At 40.5% G+C, this 12525-nt stretch overlaps 1 protein-coding gene across 8 annotated transcripts in view; it reads right to left on the reverse strand.

Moving 5' to 3' along the window:
• Positions 1–5957: 5957 nt before the first annotated feature.
• The window catches only part of LOC121294681 (protein mono-ADP-ribosyltransferase PARP6-like), a 64703-nt gene continuing 58135 nt past the window's right edge, over positions 5958–12525 (reverse strand). For all 8 annotated transcript variants that reach the window (XM_041218653.1, XM_041218657.1, XM_041218658.1 and 5 more), the window contains 2 exons: positions 9111–9195; positions 5958–8631 (listed from right to left, as the gene is read on the reverse strand). In XM_041218653.1, the coding sequence (XP_041074587.1) occupies positions 8529–8631; positions 9111–9195 (188 nt within the window). In that variant the 3' untranslated portion in view covers positions 5958–8528. The remainder of the gene's footprint in view (positions 8632–9110; positions 9196–12525) is intronic.

Raw genomic sequence — 12525 nt, forward strand, 5'->3', positions numbered from 1 at the left:
TGCAGTACCTGGGTGTGTTTTGCTTCCTCATTCTGGCCTGACGTCACCACTCACGGCTGTCACAAAGATATTTCAGTTCTAATTTTAGATTTGAAATCCTTGAAAAATTGTGAAGCTATAATATACAATAACTTTTTTTTTCTATAAAACTTTGAAAGAGGTTGAAATTGGCCATCTTAAAAAATATTGCTTATTATTTTACATTTGCCATTTCGGAGGTTGATTTTTTTGTAAATTACTATACATTGTAAAAGCTATTCTAGCTCTTTAAGAGTTGAAAAATTGTGCAACTACAATACACAGTGACAGTAAAAAATATATAAAAAGGCTACTGTACATCTGTATGTCAGTAAAAACAAATTGACAAGGTTGGCAACCCTGATTTGAGTACACGACAATGTGAGTAAATTTGAGCACCCTCCTATACAGAAGTACTGCATCATGTGTTTGTTTTGTTTTTTTGTTTAAATTGGAAAACAATCAACATGGTACACTTGTCCATATTTGAACTGTTGTATTTATATTTAGTAAATCGTGAAAGCTGATTATCAAGCTCTGCTATGGGATTTGACGTAGGCTTCAGGTTTTTCCGAATTTATTTTAAAATGTGTTTAGCACGTCGCCTTCAGTTGAACTGTTTCGGGCAGATTCGGTCAGTCATTCAGTTCACAGGAATGGGCCAACTCCATTGTAGGACGGAACTAAAAGTCGGCCATCTTGGGCATAACTGCTGAACGAGTCTATTGTGATCTTCTGTGGTGCGGGCGGCGATTATTTTTTATAATTATTTTGTATTGCACATTACTTTTGTAGTTTAAGCTCAGATCTCAGTCGCACGTTGATGCTCTCCTGTTCTCTGCCCCCATAGATATCAATTGGATCATTTGAAGCAGCTGAGCACCTGGTAGAAAAGTTCTTGATTGCATCCATTCAAATGATTGGATTTTGTTGTTGATGTGAACCCGGGTTTGTCTGGAGTGGAGGTTGGACGCACAGCCAGCAGGAGCAGAGAAGGAATTAGACTTGTTTGTGTTCGGTGGTGGGTTGGGAGAAAATTTAATGAAACAGAGTGAGGCTCCTGCTGTGCTTCCTGTCTCCCTACTGTGTGTGTGTGTTTTTAATTGTTTTAGATTTAGTATTTTTAAAAGGCATTAGGGGTTTTGGAGGAGTGCTGGAGACGGGGGCTATAGTATTGGTTTTATTGCTGTTTTTAATAAGCCCCGCCTTCACGATCATATTGAGCAGCACTGCACTTTGTTCTTTAATTATAATGAACTTTTTACTGTTTTTATTGAATAGTGAAAACCCCATACCGTGCCTGTTTATTCTAGACTGTCCTATTTGTTAGTTAACCACCTGTATTTAATAAAATGATGTCTGTTGCCTTGCATATTATTTTATTTCCTTCTGGTATTCTGCCTAACTGATCCCATCTCGATCTAAAAAAACAAGTGCCCCTCCCAGTGCTACATATCTATTCAGTTATTTACAAGCCCCGAAATCAAACATCTGAGTTATTTATTTCTGGTTTGGTAACTTTAATAGGTGCTTTTTCCTTTTCTTTCAAAATGTGCAAATGACAGTTGGGAGTAAAGAGCTTTGAGAATCCAGCCCACTGTCTTCACACAAGGACCATTTGACAATGTGATCCATAGAATAGGGAACCCATACACCCACACAGTGCCATAGAACAATAAACACACACATCCACCAGTGCCATAGAACAATAAACACACACACACACACACACACACACACACACACACACCCACACACACACATCCACACAGTGCCATAGAAAAATAAACACATGCACACACATCCACACAGTGCCATAGAACAATAAACACACACATCCACACAGTGCCATAGAACAATAAACACACATATCCACACAGTGCCATAGAACAATAAACACACACATCCACCAGTGCCATAGAACAATAAACACACACACACACACACACACACACATCCACACAGTGCCATAAAACAATAAAACACACACACACACACACACACACACACAGTGCCATAGAACGATAAACACACACATCCACACAGTGCCATAGAACAATAAACGCACACATCCACACAGTGCCATAGAGCAATAAACACACATCCACACAGTGCCGTAGAGTATGAGTATGTTTTGATTGTGGAGGATTGGCCTAGGAACAATCTGGTGTGGGTGCAAAAAACTCAGTGACAGGAGTCACAAAAACAACGTAGGCACACACATTAAGCTGGGGTCTCTGTTAAAGCCAGTCCAAACTGTGCCCATGGCCTTTTGGCAGGCTAGTTGGAAGGAGCGCAGTTTGCTGACTAAATGAATACCAGAATTAGTCTCCATCAGCACAGCACAAGGACTGCAGACATGCTTATGGAAGTCAGGAAGTGTTTGGTGAACTTAATCAGACTGAAAAAATACAAGCCTTTGGGGTGAAAAGGAAACCTGTGGACCTGCAAGATTGGATTCTGTGTGGAAGAAACCTCAAGTTGTCTTTGTATTCATCACTGAACACCTGTTACAAACTGTGAATTAGATCTTCAGTGGAAACAATCAAGAGGTGCAAGTTAGTCTTCTCATCGTTCAAACATTTAACAGAATTAATGGAAATGTGAGCTGTAAGCTGTACACATATCAACACAGATCAGCCACATACCAGCACAGATCAGTGAGCTCAGCTCACCTGTACACATACCAGCACAGATCAGTGAGCTCAGCTCACCTCTACACATACCATCACAGATCAGTGAGCTCAGCTTGCAGAAGATACGCTGCCCCTGTGGTGCCAACACATTCAAAACAAAGGGTCTCCCAGGGGCTGCAGTTCAGCCTGGTTAGTTCCAGTGTTTTCCAGTTACACATCTATTCATCACTGTCCAATCAAGAGCTGATTGGGATTACTAGAGTGGAATTGAATTTGTGAGTGCTGAAAAATATCCATCCCCTCACCGGCAGCACAAATAAGAAAGCAAAGCTCTGGGGAAATTTAGTAAAAATAATAATTTAGGGAAAAAAAGAAGTTTGGATAACAGCAGGAGAGCAAATAAAATTGGGATTGGAAGCAGACTTCTTTATGAGGTAGCTGTGTAGTAAATCCGTCCTGAAGAATTTCCATTTAAATACATTCAGATGAATTCAAGTGATTTACAGGACGCAGTCCTGGGTGACGTGCCAATACATTCAGACAAATTCAAAATATTTACAGAACGCAGAGTCCTGGGTGACTTGCCAAGAAATCTCTTTTTGCCTTCTGACCTCTGAGAATGTAATGGAAATAGCTGCCTCTCTTTAAAGTGTTGCATATACAGTATCTACAGAACCTTCCAATTGTGATGAAGCTAATAATGTTGAAACTTGACAATGATACTTATAGTGCCTATAGTATGTATTCACCCCCCTTGGACATTTTCACAGTTTGTTGTGTTACAACCTGAAATGTTGATGCATTAAAGTGAGATTTTTTGATTTACTCAACCTACTCAACACTTTCAATGTGTAAACAATGGTGGGGGGGGGGCGACAAATCAATTAAAAATAAAACCTGAAAAGTCTTCATTAGATAAGTATTCACCCCCTTTGCTATGACACTCCTAAATAAGCTCAGGTGCAACCAATTACCTTCAGAATTCACACAATAAGTTAAATGGAGTCCATCTATGTGCAATAAAAGTGGTTCACATGATTTTAGATTAAATACATCTGTCTGTAAGGTCCCACAGTTGATAATGCATTCAAAGCAAAGATACTACCATGAAGATCAAGGAGCTTTTAAAACAACTCTGGGATAAAGCTGTGGAAAGGCACAGATCAGGGGAGGGGTATAAAAAGATTTCAAAGGCACAGTCAAGTCGACCATTAAGAATGGAAGTATACGGCACCACCCAAAATCTGCTTAGAGAGGGTCGTCCTCCCACACTGAGCAGCCGGGTAAGAAGGGCGTTGGTCAGACAAGCCACCAAGAGGCCAATGAGAACTGTGAAAGACATACAGCGTTCCATGGATGAGATGGGAGAAACCATCCATGTGTCTACAATAGCTCAGGTACTCCACACATCTGGCTTGTATGGAAAAGTGGCAAGAAGGAAGCCATTTCTGAAACAAGGCCATGTAAAATCCTGCTTGGAATTTGCAAAAAGGCATGTGGGAGACTCTGGAAAGCTGTGGCAAAAGATTATGTGGTCCAATGAAACAAAAATTTAACTATTTGGCTTAAAGGCAAAGCGTTATGTCTGGCTCAGACCCAACACAGCACACCACCCAGGTAATACCATCCCTACTGTGAAGCATGATGGTGGCAGCATCATGCTATGTGGATGTTTTTCATCAGCATAGGGTGGGAAGCTTGTCAGGGTAGAGGGCAAAATGGATGGAGCTAAATATATACAGGCAAATCCTTGAGGAAAACCTGATTCAGTCTGCAAAAGACCTAAGACTGGAACAGAGATTCACCTTTCAGCAGGACAGTGACCCCAAGCACACAGCCAAAGCGACACTGGAGTGGCTTAAAAACAAGAAAGTGAATGTCCTGGAGTGGCCCAGTCAAAGCCTGGACTTGAATCCGATTGAGAATCTGTGGCAAGACTTGAAGATTGCTGTCCACCAATGATGGACACCACAAACAAAGCTTTATAACTGTGACTGTCAGTGACAGTGAGTAGATGACAATATGGGGTACATACACACTTCCTGCCAGTCTGTCAGACTTATTATATTTTTACATAAATGCAGAGAACCACTTATCAAACTGTGTTGAAACTTGTTGGTTAGCAAATATTATTCAGAATCTGCGATTACATGTTGGCTGTGTCTATCTGTCTGAGTGTTTTGAACTTGAACATGCTTGACAGAAATGAGTAACAGCAGTTCACTTCATGAAGTGATGTATACAGCATTTGAAATTAAAATGCATGTCATGTGTATACAGGTCATTCAGTCGCAAGATTAACAGTCGCTGTAGATGTTATTTAAAATATAAGTGGGCATAAAGTACATTTTAGACCCTAAAAAGAGAATGTCATATAGCATGTAGTAGTAAAGGGTTCATGGATGCAATGTGTCATGAAATGTGCCTCGCCTGAGCTACTGCACCAGACTGACACATCTCTTATCTGCCACTGGGAGTGAGTTGAAAGCCATTTGAACCCAATGATTGAGATCCAATCTCTGATTGAGTTTGAATTTGGACTCTGTCAGCCCATGAGGAACTCAGTCTCTCTTAGTTACCTAATGAGAGCCCAAAGCAAACAATGCTTGAGACAGCTTGTGTTGAGCCTTGCACTACCGGCAGAACGAAAGGTTGTAGGTGAAAAAATGTCAATAAATGAGTATACATTTTTAAATTATAAATTCTATACAAATTGTATATGTTTATCCTGTGGAAAGCTTGGTTGCAGACTGGATTGCAGCCCCAGTTTGACACTGGAATGAGATTAAATGTAATTCTGAGACTGACAGCACACAGCCTCACAGTTATACACCACTGCCTCCTAGTGGAGTGTTCTCAGATTACCTTGTGGGAGGAAGCTTACTGGTTGAGAGAGAGTAGGGGGCTCATGCAAAATGATCAGATTGATACCTGGTCCACTGCATATAGATAGATGACATGCCCTCATTGTAAACTGGATTTATTGTTCTGATACAATACCCACAAACTTGATCAAGAGAATCCCAGATGTTCCGAGTATGAAGCCAATATGTAAAAGGTATTTTTCATCCAAAACAAAAAAAAGTCATCCATCTTAGGTGAAAGGTCACACGAGGGACAACATGAGATGGTTTTTCATAAAGCTGACAATCAGCATCACAAATGCTTGAGAGATGTGAGCAGTACAAGCAGACATATAGAAACTTTTTAACGGTTCATCAATCTTACACATACTAGAAACAATTCAAGAATTCAGAACTGACCAGTTAGGTAAAACAGTGCAAAATTCTTTATTTTTCCTCCATCCACACACACCACAGACAACGACTAAATAAGTTGATTATAAATACACAAATACTGTACAGGTCACCACTGGACGAAATAATTCACAGTCCAAGCTCACAACATCGAGACAAGCTGGGGAGGAGGGGGCCAGACTGTGTGCTATTGGAAACAGCCAGGGGAAACCAGTCCAGTCCTCCAGAGCTACACTCCCAGTTAGAAGAGGACCTTGCCCAGGGAAGTCATGTGACTGAGTGCCTATGAAGGTGCAGCTCCGGTAAGGAGGGAATGCAGTGGTGCTGCATTATTATACTGCCCTTGATGACAGCCCTACTTAATTTAAACTGTCTTATAATGCAGTTGCAAAGTAGACTGTTTTGCACTAAACATGTTGGCTTCAAAAACAGCTGTTGCAGGGCATGCATGACACTGACTCACTTCCTTCCCGTGTTACCGGTAATAGGTCCCCACAGGACCCTCTCAATGTCTGTGTTGCTATTGATAGGAACCAAGGTTTTTAAGAGCTGTTTAGCACAGGCAGAACTGAATGCTGTTCAGACTGCACTTCCTTGTCAGAGCAGAGGAGAACATTTCTTTTCAATTCTCATGATCAGTTTGAAGACACACTGGAACTCAAGTAGAGGACTCTGACAATACCCTCTCCTCCTCCTTTAAAAGAGTTGTGTTTGTATTTACATACAGGAGAACAAATACAGGAATATATTTCCACTGGAAAAGTAGGCATCACTGCACAGGATGCATGCTGGAGGGCTTTTGAGGATATGTTATTTATGAGTTATCGGGTTAGTAGGTTCTTGCTTGGTCTAGGAATGCAAAAGTGCAACAGAATGTATTTAACATTTGCACCTTCTTTAACTTGAAAATACATGTTGAAAAAGTGCCATACTGTAGTGCTGCACTGCAGCTATATTGCCAATCTCTTTAAATACGACAAGAATTTGAAATAAATAGCTTATTCCAGTCGTTAGAAACTATACAGTGGCTTCCATTAACGCTCCTGGATTTTAGTTCTGGGACAAACATGAGTTTAAACAAATGATCAAAATTTTCTTTAATTTTCCATTAGCTGGAAATCAAAAGTATAAATCTCGAAGGAGTAAAGTACCCAATTAAATGACCTGTTAATTAAATGAGAGAAACATCACCTCTTTCCATTGCATGATATATTTTTAATACAAACATTTATAAATTCTGAAATAAGAATACAGACAAGGTGATTTTTGCCATTTCAAGCAGTATTTGTTTGAATATTTTAAAATGTGTCCCAGCATTGGAATACTTTGTCTATGTCTAGTAATGTCTGCTTGTAGCCATCACTAACCAGAATATGGATTCAAAGCAGGCAATTAAAAAAAAAAAAAAAGACTCAACGCACCATCCTCAGGCAAGGAAATAATAAAAAAAAAAAAAACTACTCAGATTGATTGCAAACATCAATAAAAAATGTTTTTACTTTAAAGCAATTTCTTTCCAGTTACTAAAATACTCTTTGTGATTGTGGTGTAATTTGAATCAGTCAGAAGATGACAATTGTCTTTAATGATTTAAACCGAAGCAGATCTCATCACTGCTGGCATACAACTTGCAAAACTGCCCCACTGAAGACATCTTTCCAGAATATTGTATTTTGTAATGTTAATTGAGGAGAAACCCCAGCTGGATTACTGTAAGTGAAAGGAATATGCAGACCCTGCTGTCTGAAACCGATCCAAGGTTAGTGAAAAGTAACGTTTCTGAATAAACCTGCCTCCTGGAACAGACCTGTAATCTACATGGCACAACGCCAGCAAGGGAACACTGCGGCATGCAGTAGAAAGATGCCAGCTATGGAACACATAGTGGCACGCAGTAGAAACTCACCATGGTGACAAACATGAAAAAAGAAAAAAATCCAGTCATTTAGAAATGACAAAGAGGATTCAACCATGTCCTTGTAGAATACATTCCCAAGTAGCTGTTTCAAGGAAGGCATTACAAGCAACCTGCCCCAAAGTTGCTGTTCATCTTTCCCCAGGTTCGAGACCGTGGGGAACTGCAGTGTTTGGGCTCTCTGTCACTTAGTCTTAGTCTGTGGCTGCAGGATAGAGAGCGGGCCTTTGTGCTGTGATCACAATGCTGAGCTGGGTTGGGAGTGGAGCTGATCACAATGCTGAGCCCGGAGGAGTGGAGCTGATCACAATGCTGAGCTGGACTGGGAGTACAGCTCATCGCAATGCTGAGCCCGGAGGAGTGGAGCTGATCACAATGCTGAGCTGAGTTGGGAGTGGATATGATCACAATGCAGAGCTGGGCTGGGAGTGGAGCTGGTTACAATGCTGAGAGGGGTTGGGAGTGGAGTTAATCACATTGGTGAGCTGGACTGGGAGTGGAGACGATCACATTGCTGAGCTGGGCTGGGAGTGGAGATGATCACAATGCTGAGCTGGGCTGAGAGTGGAGATGATCACAATGCTGAGCTGGGCTGGGAGTGGAGCTGATCACAATGCTGAGCCCAGGGGAGTGGAGTCGGTCGTGTTCTTGTTTCCTCAGTGGACTAGCTCCCCTCTCCGTGCCTCATCTCCCACCCATTCCTCAGCTGGAGTAGACATGAGTCCCGATCACACGCATGATCTCCTTCTGGATTTTAGGCTCCTGGGTGTTAATATTGGCATCTCCCACTTGGCCATCTTCATATCTGCAGTATACAGAACAAGCAATTAAACAACTCTGTCCTAATCCAGCAAATCCAGAACTAAAACATCCACTCGTAAAACGCTTTGTCTGTTTACCCTAAACCTTAATTTAAAAAAATGAATCATACTAAATGAAACTGAAAGCTGGAAATTTTTAAGTTAAAGGGAAAAAAAAAAAAGTTGTTGAGGTTTTTTTTACAGTTGCTTGACCTACAGGAGACAATACTCATCCAAAAACAACTTGGTAGTAACATGAGGAAGACAATGCTTACTACTCTTTCCAAATTTAGTGAAAAAGCACCTGGATTCAAAACAATATTGTTCCAAGTATTTAAACAAAATCATCTTTGTTTTCAATTGAGGACTTCAAAATCCAGCCAGGATAAAACCAGGTCTGCCATTTTAAAATATTTTAGGGGTTTGTCTTTCCAGGATTTGTATCCAGCCCAATATATGTTTTAAATCCAGGCTTCATACTTACACAAAGAAGAACCTTGTGCAAACATGGTCAGACACGGGGCACACCCAAATATTCCCGTGCTTCTGCAGGTCTTTTGACGTTATTACTGCAAAAACAACAAGGAGAAGCACATTGCATCACACATTAGTCTGCGGGTAATTATTAAAAAATCTTCAGAAGACAATTCCCACAAGGAGCTTTAAAAGACAGCAGGATTCGTGCCGGAGGCAGGTTAGCACTACACCCGGGTGTCTTGTTCAGCAGCGCTGCAGCTTGTCACCATCTCGCTAACCACAGTAAGGGGGAATGCAGGCTCTAGGAAAGAAGACTTAATATGAATACTTACAATCCCCCAGCCCCCTCCTGTCTGTGCTGTGCGTGTGTAATAATACTCATTACTTTGGACTGGGCTGGTTCTCAAATGACTAATTAATTTGTCATGCAAGTGGTATCCCCGACATGGTATATATCTCCATCTTGGATCACTGATAGAAGTACTGGGTGGGCCGGTGCTCTCCAAGAGAAATTTCTGATGATTCCAGAGAAACAGTGTGAAAAGTGATGACTCTCTATGGGCTATTCTAGAGAACTAAATGATCAATGGCATAATAACAGATCTTATGACAGATAAGAAAATATTTTGTGCCTTGGTTGTATCTCTTTCATGTAAAATGCTGAGATTTGGATTAAGCGGCAGTGCCTGTCAATGAAGGCTCTACCACATGGTAGTTGGCCAAGTTAAGGGCATAAATGAAAGTCAAGGAAAACTATCACACGGTAGCGCCTTCATAAAGAGGGCACTATCGCTACTAGAAAACCTTTTTTTCTCATTTTATTGAAAAAAAAAAACACTTTAAAACCTAGATTTATAATCTAGGTTGAATAAATTTGGATGAATTATGTCTCTGTTTAGTATTTGCTAGGACATAGATATGAACTACACTTTCAATACAAGAAGTCAAAATGAAAAAGACATTCCAGCGGGAGGTCAAAAGAGGGGTTTGTAGTGTCTATATGAGGTCTGTTGTGTCTCTATGAGGTTTGTAGTGTCTCTGTGGGGTTTGTAGTGTCTCTATGAGGTATTTAGTGTTACTATGAGGTTTTTTGTGTCTCTGTTATGGACCGATGGTGAAATCGGGCAGTTCGCAAAATGCCAAGCTGTGGTGGGCAGATGCCGACTGCCCACAGCCACCTGGGCTGATGACGAAGAAAGATTTTTAACAGATACAGGTATGTAGTGTCTCTATGGTTTGTAGTGTCTCTGGGATTTGTAGTGTATCTATGGTTTGTTGTGTTTCTTTGAGGTTTGTTGTGTCTCTATGAGGTTTGTAGTTGCTCTATGGGGTTTGTTGTGTCTCTATGGGGTATGTTGAGTCTATGTGGTTTGTAGTTACTCTATGTGGTTTGTAGTGTCTATGGGATTTGAAGTGTCTCTATGGTTTGTGGTCTGAGGTTTGTTGTGTCTCTAAGTGGTGTGTAGTGTCTATGATGTTTGTCTATATGGGATTTGTAGCATCTCTATGATATGCTGTGTCTTTATGAGGTTTGTAGTTTATATGGGGTTTGTAAATACAGTATAATCGTAAATCTCGAAAAACTACTCACTTCTAAATCTTTTGTAGTCATTTTTGTATTACTTTAGTATAAATATATGTTAATTTGGATTCATATGTTTTTTTTTTTTTTTTTTTTTACTTTATGTGAACGAAGACACACATTTGCCCGTTTTCCCATTGGAAATAGTGATATTTTGAAATATCACTGTCCTGGTCACAAAAGCAAAGTTTGTGGGGAATAATAGCCATTTTCTATACTTTTGAGGCATAAGCAATTAAGAAATAACACTTACTACCCAGGAACAAAAAAAAAAAAAATTGTTACACAGTGTTATCTATGGGGTTCGTTGTGTCTGTTTGAGAATTGTAGTGTCTCTATGGGGTTTGTCATGTCTCTGCAGAGTTTGTTGCGTATCTATGGCTTGTAGTGTCTCTATGGTTTGTAGTGTCTCTAGGAAGGCTGTAGTGGCTCTATGGTGTTTTTAGTATCTCTATGGTTTGTAGTGTCTCTATGGAGTTTGTAGTTTCTCTATGGTTTGTATTGTCTCTGGTTTATAGTGTCTCTATGGGGTTTGTACAGTCTCTGGATTGTAGTGTCTCTGTGAGGTGGGTTGTGTCTCTATGGTTTATAGATTCTATGGCGGGGTGCCCAATCCTGGTCCTGGAGGGCCGATGTCCTCCTGGCTTTTGTTCCAACTGTACCCTAAATTGCTTAATTGGACCAATTAAGCTTCTATGGTTTCTAGAGTCTCTATTGCTTTTATTGTCTATTGGGCTTTTAGTATCTTTATAGGTTTGTAGTGTCTCTAAGGTTTGTAGTTTATCTATGGTTGATAGTGTCTCTATGGTTTGTATTGTCTATCGGGTTTGTAGTGTCTCTATAAGGTTTCTTGCATCTCTTTGGGATTTGTAGTTTCTCTATGGTGCATGTAGTGTCGCTATGATGCATGTAGTGTCTCTATGAGGTTTAGAGTGCCTCTGTCGGGTTTGTGGTGTCTCTATAGGGCTTGTAATGTCTCTATGGTTTGTAGTGTCTCCATGGTTTGTATTGTCTCTATGGATGGTATTGTCTATGAGGTTTGTTGTGTCTCTATGAGATTTGTAAGTCTCTATGGTTTGTACTATCTCTATGGTTTGTATTGTTTATGGGATTTGTAGTGTCTCTATGGATTGTATTGTCTATGAGGTTTGTTGTGTCTGTTGTGTTTGGAACAAAAGCCAGGAGAACATCGGCCCCCCAGGACCGGGATTGGGCTGCCCTGGCCTATGGGGTTTATAAAGTCTGCATGGATTGTATTGTCTATGGGGTTTGTAGTGTCTCTATGGTTTGTATTGTCTATGGGGTTTGTAGTGTCTCTTTGTGGTTTGTAGTGTCTCTTTGGGGTTTGTAGTGTCTCTATGGTTTGTACTATCTCTGGGGTTTGTTGTGTCTCTATGAGATTTGTAGTATCTCTATGGTTTGTATTTTCTATGGTGTTTGTTCTGTCTCTATGAGATTTGTAGTGTCTCTATGAGCTCTGTAGTTTCTCTATGGGGTTTGTTGTGTATCTGTGGAGTTTGTTGTGTATCTGTGGTTTGTAGTGTCTCTATGGGGTTTGATGTGTCTCTGTGGGGTTTTTAGTGTCTCTATGGGGTTTGATGTGTCTCTGTGGGGTTTTTAGTGTCTCTATGGGATTTGTAGTGTCTCTATGGTTTGTATTGTCTATGGCGTTTGTTGTGTCTCTTTGTGAGATTATCACAAAGACTGCTGGAGTGGGTGACGTCAGACCAGAAACAAGAACCAGGAAATAAACAACAGAGAGGTGCACTTGGGTGGAGCTGAGCGACTGGTTTCGTTCAGCATTTAATGAGTGAACAGAACAGTAAATAAAACGGTTGTA

This window comes from Polyodon spathula, chromosome 19 (genome assembly GCF_017654505.1).
Source record: "Polyodon spathula isolate WHYD16114869_AA chromosome 19, ASM1765450v1, whole genome shotgun sequence".
Taxonomy (NCBI): domain Eukaryota; kingdom Metazoa; phylum Chordata; class Actinopteri; order Acipenseriformes; family Polyodontidae; genus Polyodon; species Polyodon spathula.